This window comes from Acanthochromis polyacanthus, chromosome 8 (genome assembly GCF_021347895.1).
Source record: "Acanthochromis polyacanthus isolate Apoly-LR-REF ecotype Palm Island chromosome 8, KAUST_Apoly_ChrSc, whole genome shotgun sequence".
NCBI classification, from domain to species: domain Eukaryota; kingdom Metazoa; phylum Chordata; class Actinopteri; family Pomacentridae; genus Acanthochromis; species Acanthochromis polyacanthus.
This window is the reverse complement of record NC_067120.1, coordinates 20,905,189-20,925,144: the sequence shown is the minus strand read 5'-3', so window position 1 is coordinate 20,925,144 and position 19,956 is coordinate 20,905,189. Positions and strand designations below refer to the sequence as shown.

At 40.5% G+C, this 19,956-nt stretch overlaps 1 protein-coding gene across 8 annotated transcripts in view; it reads left to right on the top strand.

Moving 5' to 3' along the window:
• LOC110956882 (pleckstrin homology domain-containing family A member 7-like) overlaps positions 1-19,956 on the top strand; it is a 161,058-nt gene that overhangs the window by 24,283 nt on the left and 116,819 nt on the right. The window contains exon 1 of one of the 8 annotated variants that reach the window (XM_022202630.2): positions 15,644-16,748. The exons of the other annotated variants lie outside the window; for them this stretch is intronic. Coding sequence (XP_022058322.1) covers positions 16,678-16,748 — 71 coding nt within the window. The 5' untranslated portion in view covers positions 15,644-16,677. Of the gene's footprint in view, positions 1-15,643; positions 16,749-19,956 lie in introns of those variants that run through there. 8 annotated transcript variants of the gene reach the window in all.

Sequence of the window (19,956 nt, the reverse complement as noted above, 5' to 3'; positions counted from 1 at the left end):
AACCTCTTCAGAATTCAAGGGTATTTAGATAGAGGGTTGAGATACGGGGATGTTCAGATAAAATGACAGCTAATTTGCATTTAATTTTAATTTTTTTGTTGCATCGTCTCAAAAGTTTGCTTGAAATTTGTTCAACGATTATACAAAAACACGGCTATTGGCTGTTTTTTAGAAAAGGTAATTGAACAGCTGTTGCCATGGTTTTCATGGTTACAGTAATAATTGACGTGAAGTTTGGGAAATCAAATGGAAAATTGTAAGCTTTAATTAATATTATTATTATTGGCTGTTTGTGAAGTGTTCTGTGTTATCCAGCCAGTGCATGTTTTTATCAGTGAAGCTGTGATTCCATGACGTGCAAAAACAGTCTGTGCAGAAAAGAGACATTTCCCAAGTCTTTTTAAGAACACTGAGGTTATACTGTAGGCATTCTGATGATAAACCTATTCACATAACTCACAGCATGAGCAGCATATAGCACATCTGGAAGCGCATTTTTCTTCTTGTTCTAAAAAAATGTGCTCGACTTCAGTTATATGCCAGGCACTGCTCTTTATTTTTTCATTTCAGATTTTTTTTCTGAAATTGCATGAATGCGCAGATATTAGAGTATAAACTGTATGTAAATCAGCTGCACTAAGTGTATTACCAAACCTGTGCCGCTGACACCACAGAACAAGATGGTTTCATGTTTGACATTGGCAACACTTTGTTCTCTGTGCGATTCTTCCTGCACCGGTACTCTCTGAAGGCATCTAACGCTGTCAGCTTAAATGTCTGTTATGAGCAGAGGGCTGTTGCTTTTGTGTCTGGAGATGTAGTCAATTATTCACGAGGCTAATTTATCTGCTTTATGTGACGCTTTTGATTACTACTGCAGAATCAAAATGGCAAAATAGGAAAAACTTGCTTTTTGATTTCTCACATTCTTCCACCTTTGGTGCCCTTCTGTAAAGCTTTCTTACTCACCCACGGTAATAATATTGATCTGATCACAACAGTAAAGGGAAACAGTTGTCACTAAGGCTCCGTGAAGGGTTTAACCTGGTTTGATGTCAGATTTGTTTGTGCAGTGTCTGAACAAAGCCCCTACAGTGATCCGTCTCATGTGTGGGTGCTTGTAAAATCCTGTGGAAGATGAAGGCAAAACAGAAAACAGATGAAGAAAAGAAATGGGTGCTTGTACATGGTGAATAACAGTTTTACATGCTTTAGTCTCAGTTAAAAGTAATGACGAACATGTATTTTTTGACCTTCTATTAATAATGATTAGATATTTTATTTTTTCATAATCTGTGTCTAAAAAGTTAATGCTGCTTCTTGATGTTCTGTATGCGTCTGAGAACTACCAGCAGCTGGTTACAGTAAAACAGTATAATCCATAGTATTGAATACAACTTTTTCTGATGCCTTTGTCAAGTCCAGGCAGTTGGTCTGATATGTACAGTTGCCTTCAAGTCTTTCTCATGCTAGCAATCACCTTCTGACACATATCCACAAGTGTGTTTTTTGAGGTTCAACTGTTAAAGTTGTGCTAGACTCCCGTGACATGTTTTACCTATCGTTATAGGCCTAAAAATGTCCTGTCCTATGCCTCTATGGATGCTCAAGTTTTGCACAGACATGCAAGATTCCCAAACATTCAATCCCTGTGAGTGTGGTGACCCTCTGACACAACACCACCATCAGATTAATATCTCTGGATTTAAAAGATGTAATGATACGCAGTTTGGCATCAACCTTGATTTTGGTTCTGTATGTTTTCAGCAAAGCAGAGAAAACTACAGAAAGGCTTCAGACATTTATTTTGTCATGTTCATGCCTCAAATGCTGGCATTTTATCATAAAGACAAAAGAAATAACTACAGTAAATGACTCAGATATAATTATTGCTCCATCATAAGACTGTGACCTGTCATAAGACTGTGACCTGTATATTTTCAAGTGTAAAATAAATCAAATGTCTCTTCAGACAAGTGCAGCACTTTCCACATTCAACTGTAAATTAGTAGTCAGCTGTGCAAGTTCAAGCTCTAACTATTCTCAGGATAAGTGTTTGCATTGCACGGTGTACTGAACCAATTAAGTGTCAAACGGTCCCTCTATGATTTGTAATCATTGTGATCTCTTCAGGTTTTTCCTTTAGCACCACCATCAGGTCAGAATTTAAATTTGTCCATTATTTTGATTGTACAACACATGACATTCCCATCGGCCCCAGTTGTGCTTTTTCTTTATTACTACTTGGGAAATGTTATCATGCTGATCATATTAAAGATTATTATACCTGTTTAACATCTGCATTTTCTTCATTGTCACTGTGGGCGTGCTGGCATGCTGATGTCAGTATTTAGGTCATTGTACCGCTGTGCCGAGGTACAGATGCACAGAGCTGCCAGCAGTGCCTTTAAACACTCTTTTTACTTCTTGCTAGGAAGGAAAATAAAACACCAAAGCTAATGCATTCTAATGTTCTGTTTGTTTGGTGGGCTTAGCTTATATGTTGTTGCCTTTACTTTATGAACTTAGCTTATCCTGTATTTGGCCATAGAAGGCAAACACTGGTCCTGATGTGGCTTTTAAAGTTAAGACTTCTGTGCCTTATTTACTAGTACATTTGCATCCAGATCTTTCTTTCCATATGCAAAAATATCAGTTACTACCACGCAACTGCTTTCAGTTCAGAAGATGGCAGATGCTGAAAAAGAGCCTGTTGCTCTTTTTGATATTTGAAATACCTGTCAGTTATTAAAGGTTACATACTGGCAGTTTGATGCTGTTTTTTTCAGTTTCACTCTTAGTGCACTGTTGGTAAAGAACAAAAATGTTTTTTAATGTGGTCTGCAAACCCCCAAAAAGCGGCCCGTTTACTGCATGTAGTGCAAAGTAGTCTGCCAGGCTACTGGGATACGTTCAGTCACACATTTCTGTCAGTGTCTTCCCCTGACAGACTGTCTACTCATTGCCCTGCCTGTTTGGTATTCAGATAGTGATTCAGCTCTTTGGTTGCCGCCAAGCACTGTGTGTTTGACTGAATCAGGTTCCCAGTAAAAATCAGTCCATTAGGAAAAGGACTGCTTTTGTCCTGTCCCCTGGGGTATTGTAATGAAAAACCGCACACTGTGGCAGGAGCCCGTTAGATAGGAAAGTCTCCCTTTTTTTTTTTTTAACAATTTTGTTGGATTCATCAACAGAACTGCATCATTATCCCCCCTGCCTGCATTAAGGGGATTTTCTGATCCTCAGTAATATCAAAAACTATGGACAGTGAAATAGTAAAAAAAAAAAAAAAAAGTTGATACGTTTGGGTTTTGATTATTAACCACGCCTGACGTGTACGCCAGCGGGGTTACTGCATTCACTTCGGTATCTGGCTGGCTGGGTAAGTATGTATGTGTGTGTGTATGTCCGGTCAGATATCTCTGCAAGTGCTGAAGTCAGGATAATCAAACTTGGCACTGGAGATCAGTCTAAGGTCACCTGCTCAGTTGTGGAGTTAGAGGTCAGCAGATCAAGGTCAAGGTCACAGGGGTCACTTAGCACATTTCTTGCATATTGCATCATTTGTATAGGAAGAGATATATGTTGGATGATCAAAATTGATACAGAGTATCATGCATGGGCATGGTTCTGCCATCTACTGAGGGCTCGTCTAGTTCCAGTAATGCTTTGGGGATGAAAAATGTAATGTTGCCATTGAATCACTCTCTTAGCTGTAGGCAGCAACTTCAACCTCTATCTATATATCTATATCTGTATGTATTTTACATTTTATTAACCACGCCTGACGTACGTCAGCGGGGTTACTGCATTCGCTTCGGTATTTGGCTGGCAGGGTAAGTATGTATGTGGGTGTGTGGGTATGTCCGGTCAGATATCTCTGCAAGTGCTTAAGTCAGGATAATCAAACTTGGCACTGAAGATCAGTCTAAGGTCCCCTGCTCAGTTGTGGAGTTAGAGGTCAGCAGATCAAGTAGGAAGGGATATATGTAGGATGATCAAAATTGAAAGCTACATGTGTGACGGTAGTGGCTGTACAGTGGCAGCCAGTAGATGGCGTGGTTCTGCCATCTACTGAGGGCTTGTCTAGTTAAGTTGGCAACAGTGGAATAACCATTATCAGCTTCCGGACAGACAGTGGATTCCTTTGCAACTGAAAAAAATCTTAGAAACACAATGATTTCCAGACAAGGAACGTGCCTTTTCCATGATTGCCAAATCAAGTTTTGGACTTTTATTTTGATGCCAAGGACACTGAACACAGCAGTATTGTTAGGAAGCGTGTTCCTCACTGAATCTAAAAATATGTCTAAGTGTTCACATTTCAGTGAGTTGTGACGTAGAGAAGGAGTGCAGCTTCTGAGGCAAAGTGCCTAATAGCCCTCATGAGCAGTGTGTCACAACCACTGCTGCAGCTCTAATTGTGGGCCATTTTCTCCTCATGCAGTGTCTTTGCCTCATGTCTGCCCACCCACACTGCAGCTCCCTCACAACCTCTTAAGGAGGCAGTATGAAAATCTGTGAGGTGTGAGAACCAGAATTATCAACATTTGATTTGTTTCCACTGTATTTTAGCACTGAAATATAACTGTTCAGTTGTAAATATGATGAATGATTTTTGTCTGAATTGATTTTATGTCTGAATTTCACAGTGGAATCTGCAGAAGAATAAATGAATGGCTGATTTATTTTGAGGTGGACAAGGTATGACCTTTAAAATGTAGCCGCACAATGCAGTGATTATGTCCAGGTTGAGTCGCATTTGAACTGTTAGCATTTGTTGACCTCCGTGAGCACCTGAAACACACCACATCCGTTAAGTGCCTCCTTGTTGGAAAGCAGGACTTGACCACCTGGGGTTCCAACCTTGGGCCTTTGTATCCTCAGAGAAGGTGACTTACCGTGTGCACCACTGGGGAGACAGGGTTTTCCACACATCTTACAAAAGGGAAAATGAAGTATTGAAAATGGCACACATTGCTTGGGTGAAGTTTGATCAGACATTTGGCTAATTAGAAAGCGCTGTGCATATAGTACTAATTGCAGTAATACAGTGAATGTCAATGTTATTTGATAATTCTGAAAACCTATTAAAACAAAACTGCTATCTAAAGAAACTTTTTTGTAGCATTTCAATCATGATTTGTGGAGATCTTAATGTTAAGCTGTTTTTTTTTTAATTAAAAAAATGTGGTCAGTGATGCTTGAATTGACCATATGCTGTCGTTAGGCAAACTTGTGACACGAATGTATGTGATGAGGAAAAATCAGCTCTGTAGGAAGAACAGGTGATTTTATAAAAATGAACCTTAATGTAAACTGTCTAGGCATTTAGATTTGTTGTTATAAGTCATGTCCATTTTAATAAATCAGTACCAAATGTTATGCATCAATCAACAAAGTCTATAGATGAGCTGGGTGATGCAGCAGGAGAGTATTTCTAAGCAGTTATGAATGGCTCAAAGGAAAGTAAATACATTTCTGAGTGGCCTGGGGAGTATTAGAACCTAAAGCCCATTGAGATGCTGAAGTAGGACCTGAGAAGAGCAGTTCATGCTCACAAACCTTCTAATGTAGCTGCACCAAAGCAGCTCTGCAGAGAACAGGGAGGCAAAATCCCACCACAGCTTTGTCACAGACTGATCTCCAGTTATAAGAAATATTTGGTTGTTGTCAACGTGGCTCGACAATGTATTGAGTCCAGCGGGACAATACTTTATATCAGTGGTTTGAGGAATTGGATAAACTTTTCTATTTAATAAATGCGATTATAATTTAAATGTATTTTGTTTTTTCTCAGTGTCTTTGTTTTGTGTTAGATTTTATTTCTTTGACAGTCGGCACAGTTTAGTCTGAGATATACACAAAAGCAGAACAAATCAGGAGAGAGTTCAGTGTATTTTACCAGCATTGTGTATGCATTGAGTCCAGTCATTGGCATTTTGAATAGAAACTGCAGATATTTCATTTCTGTGCTCTTGGAGACATTTAAAGTGATGAACTAAGACCTCTCCACTTCTCCAGTTGTCCTTCTTCAATTTCCTGCGATTAAAAGTCAATTATTGGCCTTCACAGTATGACCATATGACATTTCCAAACAATGGGATGGCGATGACAAAAAGAATAGCATGTGGAGAATTTTCCCATTTTTCCTCAAAGCAAAAGCCCAAGCTTAGCCTAAATGCTACTGAAAACAGTCCCAGCCTTTGTTTAGGCGTAATTCTCCCTGCCTTCTCTGACTGCATTACAATTTGAATGCCTCATCACAACAGCCACCACCCAAAGCACTCTCATTATACTGAGTGGTGGTTAAAAAATAACGCCACTTAACAGACTCTAGGTGCTTTTTAATCAGCAGAAATGGCAACCATTCAAAAGAGATTCCTCATAACTGCCAACAGACAAGTATGCATTTTTCACCTTTAAAGTTGTTTTGGAATACTTCCATTCATTTTAAACATTGACTGTGTCCTGCTTTGTGTATTTATTTTTTTTTTACCTCCTCCCTCCTGTTCTGTTAGTCTACTGATGGTGCTCCTGTATATCTGTCCCTCTCTGACCTCTTCAGTGGCACATTTTCACACTCAAGCGGAAACAGTAAAGCTTCACCTTGAATTTCCTTTCGTCTCGCCACCACCACCGATGGACTGACAGTGAGCTCTTCTTCTCCTCTTGGCAGTAACTGTCGGGGCTTTCTCTGTCAAGGCCTTTGAAGGCTTACTCAAAGGGTCACTTTTGGGTGTGGAGTTTGAGCCGCCTCATTGCTCAGTGACAGAGAAGCAGCAGGAGACAGGTCATTACCATTTCAGTCAGAGGCCCAAGTGAATCCAGTTCAGAAACCAGGATAAAGGAGATGCATACAATATAATATCTGATAGTATGTGTTCACAGGCTAAGCTAATGGATTGCAATTTATATCACTTTGAACAGCTCTTATCTAAAGCAGATCAAATGCACTGAAAGGCATGATTCTCAGTAATGGCTGCGGAGTCAATAAGCTTCGTAAGAGCTAATTAATCTTCATTTTTTTTGTTTATTTCTCTCTGTTGGCCTACAGAGACAATATTCAGTATGCAATCATTGGTAATATTTAGAGAAGCTGTGGTGCTGTTCCTAATTAAGAAAGCCTGATATGGAAGTCTTCTTAATATTAAGGAAGAAGTCATATCATTCATATCATTCTTTATAGGTGCTGCTAAAAAGCATAGAATAGTTGCAATGGAATAAGATTCACTTACTTTAAGTAATATCACCAGAATTACAAGTAGTAGAGTTAAATTGCACCGGCGGTATGAATGGAATTACTATGCAAGCCGGGTGTTGGGAAAAATATTTTTTTCGGAATTGGCACTATGCTTAGTGGAAGGGATTTTTTTTCCTCCATGATATGATCAAATTGAAGGTAATAGAGCAGTGAAATGAGGGGAATAAAATGATTTAGGCGGCTTGGAGTGATGTGAGATGCTTTAAGAGGTGATTGAAGAGAGGTGGAAGATAGAAATTGACTCTGCTGCTCCGTCTTCAGCACAGCTACAGGGGTGCAGATATATACAAGTCCAAACCAGCAAATATCTGATAGAGACGTACGACCCTGACAGTGCTGTTAATAAAAACCATGCTGAACTGATTCAGCCCTTGTTGTCATCCATGGTACAGAAACTCAGCAAATCTTTTTCCTCAGCTTCGCTATCATACTGCAAGCAGCAAGGCCTGAAAAAGAAATGTTAGTTGCTGCTTTTTCAAAATAAGAGTAGTTTGATCAAGGGCTACACAATTGAAGCTGTTTCCTTAACTGGTATTTGCTGCTATGCTAATGACGAACTTATTTAACTGTGTAGTCATTACAGTCGTACAAAACGCATGAACAAGAATAGATTTAGAACATTTTAAAGGGTCTGTTTCAGCAAAACTATTGAGGTAAAATTTTTTATTTATTGTCATTTTGTGTTGGATTTGAAGAGGCCATGGTGACTGCTTCCTTTGGATGACTGCCTCAAGTGAAGGAGTTAATGCATTCCTGGATCTTACTCACAAACGACAGAAAAATGGCATGTGAGCTGGATAGACACAATGGACTCAATGGATCCACAATGTACCCTCTGTACATTGTGGATGTTGTACCTGACATTCGTGATGAAGATGAGCCACAAACCAAAGCACTCAATTTACCAGTAAACCTATGTTACAACCCTCTCTTATTATCTTGAGCCCATTGTAGCTCAGCCTTGGAGATTGGGTGAGGAGCTCGGACATCCATTGGAAGCTTTGAGTCGCTGCTCTTTTGCATCGAAAGTAGCAAGTTGAGGTGGTTCAGACATCTGATTAGGATGCCTCCTTTCTGTGTACATCCAACTGTGAGGAGACCCTGGGGTAGACTGAACTCGCTGGACTGATTTCATATCTCTTCTGGTCTGAGAACACTTTGGGACCCCCAGGAGGCGCTGGAATGTGTTGCTTGGATTAGAGATGACTAGAATATCCTGCATAGCCTGCTGCCACTTCATCCAAAAAAGTGGAAGATAGTGGATGGATGGACAGATGGATGAATGGATTTGAAGATGTCAGACTTTGGCACACACTGATGGTAGTTTTAAAAAAGAAATTCTGGCAGATGACGGTATTCCGCAAGCAAACAATGCAAGTAGGGGTTTGCCTCTTGAGTTTTATTCATTCATGTGGCACATAATTAAGAAATACACTGCCTGGCCCCAGAAAAGTCTCCACCTGGATTTAACTAAGCAAATAGTTGAGCTTTCCATTGGATAATGACTGCAGTGATGAATACATTTCAGCTAGCAACAACTTATTGAACTCTAGCTGATGCAGTGAGGAGCTTCTCATTTCATCAGTATAAAATCTTTGTGAAAAATTAATGCATCACTGGACAGAAATAAATGCTGTGATATTGCAGAAGCTTTTTGAAATGATGTCACAGCGAATGAGTGCCATATTCAAAGCCAAAGGCGGTCCAACAAAATTTTAGAGTGTGCGACTTTGTTTTTGGCCGGGCAGTGTATTTATAATATGTGTAATATTTCATGTGTCTGTTAACGGAGCTGGCAAGAGATGCAATTGGGGTTTTACTGTGTATCTGACACGTCAGGTCCCTACAAGCTCTGGAATTTGAGTCCAAGGACCAGAGTCTTGTTAAGTTACAGTATTCTCATTTTTGAAACAAAATTCTTTAGTTTTTTTGTGCTTAATTTGACAACAGGTTCAGTATTGTAGCTCCAGGAATGGCCTGAGGAGCTGAGGTATTCGGTCCCTTGAGACCTCATCAGGATCTGGTGTTGCCCACCTGTCATTTCACATACAATCAGTCAAACAGCCAGTTTCCAGAGAAACAAAATGGTCTTGACTGAGAGCAGGTCAGCTCGGTTCAGCTTTTTTTTTTCTTTCTTTTTTTTAGCTGTGCTGCTCAAGTGTCTCTGTGTAATGAGAAATTTCAAGCTAAATATTTTTTGAGTGGGAAAAAATGAATTTTACCAGCCTGTCTGTGAGGCTATGAGAAATGCTCGACCTGAGCCCCTTAGAAGTCAGAGAATGAGCTTAGGGGCTTTGATTTACAAAGAGGCGAGTCATGCTGCTTCTTTCCTTTGTGTGTAAAGTTCTCTGTGAAAAAAGAGCAGTCTTTTTTTGAGTCAAGTTTTGTACTATATGTTAGACTGGATAAATAAGATGGGCATTGACCTGCTATTGGAGCCTAGGATAGTCTATACCTAATAAAATAAACCTTTTCAAGTGTTCGCATATGTTCAATTATCCTCTATATGTTCAGGCTGATATGCTGCTGTTTATATATTCTCTTATATTCTCTTTCTCTCATGGATCTCATTACTATTTATTGCTGCAATAGCTCAATGTTCTCAACAGGATCATTACAGTTTTATTCTGTGTTTGAGGATTATGCATGCCTTGAATACCAATAGGGCTTTTTGATGTGTGTATTTGAGTCAAGAGCTTGTAGTGAGCTCTGCCATTCAGAAATAACATAACAGAAACATCAGGTCACTGGACTTTAAACAAGCTGAGCTACATTTCCTTTTCACATAGGACAGAATATTAGACACAGCAGCAGATTTTTAGGGTGCGTTTACCAGCGCGTTAACAAGCTGGTGAAAGTTTTCGATGTAAGCTTTTCATTTTACCTGCAGCTCTAATCAGCTGTACTGTAGCTAATTAATGTTAATCCGCAGGAGGCGACTCTGCACGTTGCATGAACGTTACATTGTAAAGACACGATCAGTGTTATTCACTTCACCTGTCAGTGGATTTAAGTTTTTGTAAGCAGAAATGTCTAAAAATAAATCGTTGTTAGCAGTATAGTTCAGGTTCATGACTGATAAGTGGGAGATAGAGAACAATGTCAACCTTTTTATGTACATCATGTTGCTGTTATAAATGTTTAAAAGTTGTTTACCCCATCAGTCTGTAAAGCTTGTATTAACATATCAGTCATATGTGACTTAAGAACAGATTTCTGTTATATTTGGACTATGTAAGTACATTCAGATGTTATTTTAGTTTTTAATAAACATATAACAGTTGATGAATGCCATATACAACTAATTAATAATGTTCTTTCTGAAAATTAGCAATCTTTACTGTGAATTTGTTGTTTTTATTCAAGAGTATGATTTAGACCAGCAAAACCTACGCAGTTTTACATTAATGGAAGTATCTACAATAGTATTGGTTTAAAAACACATATTGATATGGAAATGTTTTCACTTTTTTGACTCCTTTTTTAGTGAACATCCCATAATGAGATGTTCAGATTTCTCATTTGTTCCTAAAAGTGTTCCACTGTATGATTTGATAATGCACACAGATGGGCCTTAGGCTGCCTCAGTCTCTGTTAGACTCCTGTTGTTTAGCACTAAAGCGTGACATTCTAATCAGATACAAGAAGATGAAAATTAAATCCACATCGTTTGAAGAAGCTGTCTTTGCTTTTTCTTTTAACTTTGTATCAGAGCCAGTGTATAAAAGATTTCTTCTAATTGTGGTGTCAGATTCTCGCGTGTGAGATGGAGAGATGCAAGGCCTCAAGGCATGATGAAAGGGAAGAACTCAGAGGAAGTGTATTAATAGTAGGACAGCGCCGTGTGTGTGTGTGTGTGTCGCTGAAGATTGAAGAATCTGGATCAAAAGATCCCCAGGGATATTGATGCACACACAAGTTATTGCATCATTCAAGCTCACAAAGCTTTTCCCAAGACGGTTGAGCACGTTCTGGAATTATACAAAGTAGATAATAGTATATCCACCAACATTTTTAGCCCAACTCCTTCATACACACATACATCGGCATGCAAATCTCCTGTCTGTATGGAAACCTAACAACTGTTCATTTTTCATTCAGAGACGTGCCGCTCTTGCTGTTAGCCGATTCTTCAAGAGTTTGTTTCTCATTTCAGAAAAAGAGAAAGTGTGTGTGGGAGAAAATGTCAAAAAAGGCTCAAATTAAACTTGCATTTGTCAACTTTTTAAGATGGCAGTGGGAGTAATTGTGTAAATTTTGCAGAGCCTAAGTGAGATTTCATATTCTGAGCCTTCTGAGCTGCTGTGTGGGGACGGTAGTGAAGAGATCTACTGAGAGCATATCTTATCGGTGGAATACTCACTACAATTGTGTCTTCCAGTTTGTTGCTTGGATTTGCCGCTTTGACATGGTTTCCTGTGATTTTATATACAGCGTCATTTTTGAGATGCAAATGTAAGGTCTATGAGGGTTTACTTCCTCAACACAGAATGAGGTATAGAGTTAGATTTGAGCCATAGAAATCACAGGTTATCACTGATCAGTGCTATCGAAAAATACTCAAGTTTGCTGTGTTTGTGCTTTTGGCAGTTTGCACAAAAGATATAAAGAGTGCAGGTGAGTGTTGTTTTTAAGGATTATCAGAAATATGGGCTCAGCTGTGACCTTGAAAACAGTCGCAAGGAGGGGGCGGTGTGTGTGTGTTTGTGTGCATTTTAAAGCGAGTGGCAGGGTTTAGGCTGTAAAAGCCAGATAAGCCGAACCACAGGCCCAATCACACTCCTGCTATCTCACACACTGACATAATGATTCAACACAGCTGTCAAATGCCTGCAAGACGCCATCTGCTGTATGCGTGTATCCTATAGAGTTCTATATTTGCCTGCTCTAGTGAGGCGTTGGTTTGTGATTGTGTACTCGTGCATACATGCATGAATGTGTAAACTTGATGCCTTATTGTGTTGGCGTTACAGCTGTGCGTCAGTGAGGCTGCGCAGAGCGTGAGCATCACCTCTCGTGTTTGTGTGGGAGGATAGACGGAAAGAGGTGAAGTCAGTCCACCTGCCTCTTCAAACAAGGAGAGCAGAGACAGAGACAGAGGAGGACGAAGAAAAGGAAGGAACAGGGTCCCCTGTGTTTTCCCACCCTGATTAGATAGTGCTGGAATCAAATTTTACAACAAAAACAAGCAGCAGGAGACGAGCAGGTCCACCTCCTTCCCTCCAATCCCCTTTCTTCCTTCTACCTTCCCTCCTTCCTCCTTTTTTCTCCTCTCTCCCTCCCCCTATCCACTACTGTCCTGCCTTTCCTACCCCCCCCCCCCCCCCCCCCCCCCCCCCCCCCCTTTATTCACAGCACAGAGACATGATGTAACCAGCCAATTACACACACATATGTGATGATGTTCCTTCAGGCTGTGTGAGCACATTTATGCCAGAATGATGTCAGAGGTCACCAGGTCGTAATCATAAATCAGCTGATTATTGGCCAGGCTGACTATTAGATCCAATATTCAGCATTTTTCAAATAAAAGTTGACATTATTATTATTGTTGTTGTTGTTTTTTAGCTGATTCCTGAGAAAGTAGATGAAATTAAATTGCTCTACTTTGACTCTCATGCATCTTCCTCTCTCTATCTGTAGTCACTCAGTGGGTAATATCCTGACCACAGCACCGTCTGATTGGTTAAATGTCACAAGTAACCTATAAACACTGAAGGATAAATGTTGAAAAGACTCCTTGCAAATGTAAAACATCAATAACCAAATTATTTCAGTGCGAGAGCCTTTGTTGGAGTTGATGTTATTCCATATTTTGACACCAAGATTTTTATTTTTACTGCAAATGTGTTAGTTGTAAATATCAACTGTTGGTCTCCTTGATCATTAATAGTCTTATCATTATCAGGCCTGAAAACCTCATATCAGTAGACCCCTACTCCACACTTCAATATTTGCCAAAATGTGTCTGATATAGTGCAGTTTCCAGGCTTTAACCCTCTTTTCCTGATTAAAAATGTCACTTATCATAACATTTTAAAATCAGAAGTGTGCATAGCTTATGACACTGAAAAATTGATCAGCATGTTGTTCACGCCACTGTTCCTTTTTTAGATTCAAAGTTCTGTGAAATATCTCAAGTGAAAGCTTCAAAATTAACAGTGCATTGCAAGTCGACATGTTTCTGTTGCAGAATTATGCTAAATTCTGATTGGACACTTGATAGCACTCAAAGTTTGTTCAGTGTGTGATGAATGCTATTACCAAACATGACCAAATGCTGGTGCTGGTGTTTTTCCATGACTGGAAACTGTTTCTTGCAAGTGTGAATACCACAGACTTCGAACACGAGCCGTTAGGCTGAGGGATTTTCACTTCACACGGGACAGTGATGCAAGATGATAGTAAGAGCGTTAAAGCGTGGCTGTAAGATTTCATAAATGAATGCGTCTGCATACTCTACAGGCAAAAACACTGACTTCTCCATGTATCATCTGATATAAGAGCTCAAGTCATGCTTCTGCACCCACTAACAACTTTCATCATCAAATTATCAGGGTTTGGAAATGAGAGTCCCTCTGGTGAATGAGAGAAAACAAATATTCATGAGGGAATCCAGTGGCTTCATGGTTTTTGCTTTTCAAACCACTGCCTTCCTTTGCAATCTCCCTTCCTATATCAGATTACATGTCTGGCACTTTGACCTGCAGTGAGTGAAACTGTCATTTTGCCAGCCTTGCGGCTGTGTCACCAGCTTTTCCCCAGGTGTGGTGGAGTCGTCCTTGCAGCAGGGTCATGGCAGCGCTTTGCTTTGTAGGGCACTGGAGTAGTCCACCTCTCCGGGGAGACAGCACATCTCTGTTTAGCTCCACAGGGGTGACCTCTCACCTGCAGGCTTCATGTGCTGATTGGGAGGTCTGAGTCTGGTTATGGACTGCGGTGAACAACCTGCTGTGACTAAAACAAACTGTGTCCACCTTTATCTCTCGTTTCTCTTTATTTATCTATCTGGCTTCTCCAGTTTTTACTTTCTATAACTTCTTTCACTTGTCCCAGCAGATTAAATGAACTCGATATTATTTGTACAAATGATTAGGTGAACTGAGCGGTTTACTTTAAAAGCTGAATATGATTATCATGGCAGTGTAACAAATGTAACACAAATGTATTTTATGCATACAGATACACTGATGGAGCCTCAACACAAAAAACACTCCCAAATGAAATAAGTATACATGATAAGTAATGGCCTATCAGTACTGAAAGATAAATGCTTACGTCTCTTTCAATTAAACATATGGAAAATGTAAATAAACAAAGGCATTGCAATAAAGTTTAATGTTGGAGATTGTGTTGTTCTGAAATTTGAGACCAAGATTGTCATTTTCACTGTACATGTACTGGTTCCACATATCTGTTGTTGGGTCCGTGATTTGTAATAATCAGTCCTAGTCTTGAAAGCACCATATCAGTTAACCCCAAGACCACCACGTCATGGCAGCAATATTCTCCAATGACTGTGGTGTCTTTCAGCAGGATAATGTTTCCTGCAACACTGCAAACATTGGTGAGGCATATTTTGAGGAACGTGACCTAGAGTTCAAGGTGTTGAGTTGTTCTCCAAGCTCCAATGCTTTTCTAGGATCTACTGAAATGTCAAATCCATTGACACTTCACTGCACAATGTCCAGGACTTAAAGAAGGTGCCTGATACCACAGGACATCTACAGAGGTCTTTGGAGTCCATGCTTCATTGGGTTAGAGCTGTTTTAGCAGCACAAGTGTGACTGACACAGTATCAAGCAGGTGGTTTAAAAATTGTGAATCCTTTAGGTGTCAAGATATGAGAAATGTTTACAAAATCCTTTACAATAGGGATTTATTTAATAAGAAACTGGTTTTCACTGGTTTGATACCTGAAGAGTAGTATCCTAACTTTGTTTCAGATCAGACTTTAATCATTTTAAGTTGGTACCTGGAGCTGCCCGTCCTGTCCGTATAGGACCTGAAGCATATTTAGCTAAGCTAACCTCACTTTACAAAAGCAGTTCATTCTATGAGCTTTACTGTGATAACTCAGTCACAATTGAATCTAAACACAATTTCCTGGCAAAGGTTAACTCAGGTGTTGAAATGGGTGTACACAGATTTGCTTTCAGGTCTTAAGTTACACTCTAAATCACATTTTTTGTGTGCATGTAAACAGTCTCACATCTGCCTCTCTTCCGTCTCTTTAATGTTACTTTCCGTCCTCTCTCTCTCTCTCTCTCTCTCTCTCTCTCTCTCTCTCTCTCTCTCTCTCTCTCTCTCTCTCTCTCTCTCTCTCTCTCTCTCTCTCTCTCTCTCTCTCTCTCTCTCTCTCTCTCAGCAGTGTGTATCCTGCCAGATGAGCATGAGGCAGGAAAAGGAATGCAGCTCCATTCTGTTTACCTCTTCCTCGTTCTCTCACTCTCTCACTCCTGATAGATTCACACTCTCTCTCACTGCCACATCCTGCCTCTCTCTCTCTCTCTCTGACTATGCTCAGTCATTCAGCTCCGTGCACCGCTGTTGTTTCGTGAGGCTGGAGAGCCAGTGGGGAGCCTGTGATTGGGGGAATAAGCACTTGTGTCTGCGCCAGAGACAAACTAGATACAGTGGAGGGATGATGGGACTCTGGATTTTAACCTGCTCATGACAAGAAGAGATGGATTTGTGGCACCTGTGAACTTTGGAGAGAATGCAGTACACGTGTAAACGATATACGCTGCTCCCTTTTGGCATCAGGACTGCTGGAGAAATGGAGGTCTCTGAAATCTACTGCTTATCTTGAGCACTGTTTGATTTAGATCTGCGCCTGAGAGGTCGACAACTCTGGTGGTACGTGCCAAATCATTGAGATGTAAATGGTGACACATGATTTCTCGCATGATTTAACAGGGAATAAGATACAGCTAAGCAAGGTTAACCGCAAAAACATCTGTTATACCTGATTACACCTGAGATGCGAGGGAAAATGCCTTGCTCAAGGCAGGATTAAAGGAGTAACCTGTGATGTCAGACTTCACCTGGGGCAATCGTCTCAGACGCTGCCGAGTAGTTGTGTTGTCGAGGGGGGAGGGGGGAGCGGCAGGAGCAGACTTCATTTCCAGGTGTGCAAACCGCGCCACACTTGACTCACCTGACATCAGCCCATCTCCATTTGGGCTCAGCTGCTCAACTCATTCTCTCAACTCATCTTCTGAGTAATCCCAGCTCTCAGTCGCCGCCCCTCGTTCTCTCCCCATGGAGCCACTCAAAAGACGAGAGAAGCGACGCTGATTAATGTGACTCGTAGCAGCCTGACTCTCATCCCGCAGTTTTAGAAACAAGAAAACAGAAGGAAACCGCTGTGGCACTTGTGAACTGTCATCACACGCAACAAGAGAAGCACCATGTGGAATCAGTCCGGATACTGCAATCACATCCCTCACCCGGGGTATCCCTTCTACCACGCACCCTGCAGGTACGGTATCACCACCCCAGTGTGTATCATCTCTGCTTTGCTTTCTTTTGCAGTTATACCGCTCTGTAACTTGTTAGTTGCCTGTTTCCTGAAGTGAGGACTTATGTCTCATTCATTATATCATATTCTGTGTATTCCCTTGTATGGTGTCCCCCAGGGGACATTGCTTGGACCGCTGGTTTATGCATTGTGGAAAATTGGTTTTGTCGTTAGAAACAATTGCTGACCTAATAAGTTTAATGGTTGTAGATTGCAGTGTTAGGGGCTTTGTTATTTTCTAAAGCAGTTTGTCACCAAACTGGTTTGCCTGGAATGTTGTTTCAACAGAACAAGGAAACTGGTTTTGCCTGTACAGAATAATAGAAGTTTTAGATTGGTTGATCAGTGTGACATTAGTGGAAGATGATGGTGCTATTTGAAGCACTGAGCTTATTATGTTGCCTAAATTCACTGCAGAACCAACCATGTTGAGCATTTTCGCCACAGTGTATGTGAATGAATCACTATGACCAGCGTTCGCTCTCTAAAAAACACAGGATTCACACAGTGATTACATAAGATTTTACTGGTCCTCTTCCATTATGCCCCCCTGCCCTTCCCGCAGCTGACTGAATGACATCATTACATTTATCACTAGGTTTCAGATGTGACCGACTCTCAAATGAACACCATCAATCCTCATTCCCCGAGGGGAGAACAGACCCCTGCCTACACCCCTTTTTCTGTCCGATACTGTAATAGTCTCTAACCTCCAAAGGCTGCTGGAGCCTAACCACTAGAATACTGATTCACCACAATTTATCTATAAAAATCCCTGTGCGGTTGAGAAGAAGGAGAAGATATTTTAAAAATGATAAATGATACATATATTAACTGTATTTCTGCGCCAGTGTGAATGTAGGCAAGTGTAAATGCGTTATGAAAACGATGTTCTCGTACATGTATATTTCTTGTCTTTTTTCATTTTGAGCTCATAGTTTTTATGAAATTGTCAGTGTTGGTTCAGCAGCTGCAGGAGTGGTAGGGTGGTCTGCACCGGGGGGCAGAGGGATTTAGCTGATGAGTGAGTCATACCTCAGACCACTGGGCAGGTCAATGACCTGTCAGATCATCCAGCTCATGGCAAAGAGAGAGAGAGAGGGAGAGAGTACACGGAATCCAGGAAATAGCCCTGAGCTCCAAAACAAACTCACCATCGTTATTCACTCCCACTCTGCTCTGTTATGGTGAAGTACTTACTCACATTCTGAATACTTCACCTGTAGCCTAATCACCTCATTGATTAGAGTTACATTTGACATTTTACTGCATAAATGCAATGTCCGACATGCTTACGATGCAGCACAAACAAACTGGACAGCTGCAGGCAATAAACTACTTATTCACACTTTTATTTCTCCTTTTCACTGCCTATATTTCTTCAAACATCAGCCTCATTGTTGCTACAAAACACCATTTAGATAATGTTTGGATTTTTAATTCTCTTTTTGGGCATCCAGTCCTTTGAGGGATTTCCTGTTCACCTGAAAATGCCGCTATATTGGATTGTCCACCAAGTTAAAAATTAAATACCTATCTCACACTATTAAAACAAAACAAAACAAAAAAGATCTTCTTGCAGCTACCAAAAAGTACTGTAAAATAAAGGAAATTAACCACTTTATAAAAATGGAATCATTTCCCACAATTACAAATAAGTCTCTTTTTGGCTTTTCATGGATTTAAAAATATGGAAAAATCGGTAAAACAAAGAAATGCAAATTCTATAAAACTGTTTTGTTTTTTTAATTGCAAAGAGGATGATTTATAGGCGACAAGGTAGAGTACTGGAATTTCGTATTTGTTTATCTTAGAGGAAGAAGTGATAAGCCGTCACAATAAAAGTAAGTTCTTTTTATGAGCCCTTCTCGAAACCGTCAAACCTCTGCAATTGCAATTCATATTGCTTCTTTAATAATATTTATTGAACAGTAGTAAATAGTAATTTACTAAGCAATAAGGATAATAATATTGCACGGATGAAACAGAAGTGTTGCCAGTGTACTGAAGTTTGCTTCATAAACTTAGTAAAAGTCCAGTGATCCCTTGCCGAGGCTTGTCTGTAGTTAATGATTCCCTCACCTGTCAACAGACGAGTCATGGACACTGCTAGCCTCCTCCCACATTCCCTTGCTTAATCCAATGTGTTAACATTCAAATGACAAGGTGTTCATTCGCCGTCTGAGGAAGTCTTTAGACCGACTCCGCTGTTTGGTCCGCTAATCCAGCATAAGCCATCAGCGTCAGTCAACCGCAGAGGCTTGAGGTGAGCGTGAAAGCTTAATGAGGACCCGTGTGTGTTTGTCAGAGTATTGATTGCATTTGTGTACGTGTGCATTGCGTGGAGGGCGGGTGATTGATTCGTGTGTTGTGTTTTCTGAGTGGGTGTATCTGCTGTGTGTGACCTACTGCTGCAAGGTGTTGATAGGCAGGACGTTTCGCCGAGTGTGAGGAGCTGTACAGTGTGAGGTCATATCAGAAATGCACAAGTTAGAGAACATTTGTTTGAGTAGCATCACAATTTGAGTTTGGAGAGTGTTTGTTGGGTAGAAGTAGAAAACATGCAAGAGAGTGATTGGGTGTGACAGGTGACAAAGGTCATGGCACTGATTCTCACTCACGACTCTGCATGTGTAGAGTTAGTCAGACACAAGAGGTATGTACTTGTGTGCACTTAACCTGCATGTGAGGACTTTACTTTGTGTATACTGTTGTGTGTGTGTGTCTGCAGGGCTGTCAGGCTCACAACGGCTCAGAGATGTAAATGGATTTGGGCTGGTGGCCCGACAGGGGGTGAATGGAGCAGATTGTCTGAAAGCCTTTACCTCAACCCTGCATACTTGCACGCACGCACGCACGCACGCACGCACACAAACCAACCCTACAACGCTTGTTCTTACACCTGTACATACATGCAGAGCCACAATGTCCAACAACTCCTAATTGACTCCAGTTTAACTTCAGAGCGACCCTTAACCTCTCTCAGCTATTTAAATGGCAAAGTGTGTGTGATCATCCTCTAATCTTTAAACGTGGAATGAATAATGTGTCATAAATGAAACTCAGCAAGAAGATAATCTATTACAGTGGTGCTATCCTCTGTCATCTTCAGTTTAGCTCATGAAACAAATTTACATAAAAGGATTTCTTGTCGGTTAAGGAATGAAGA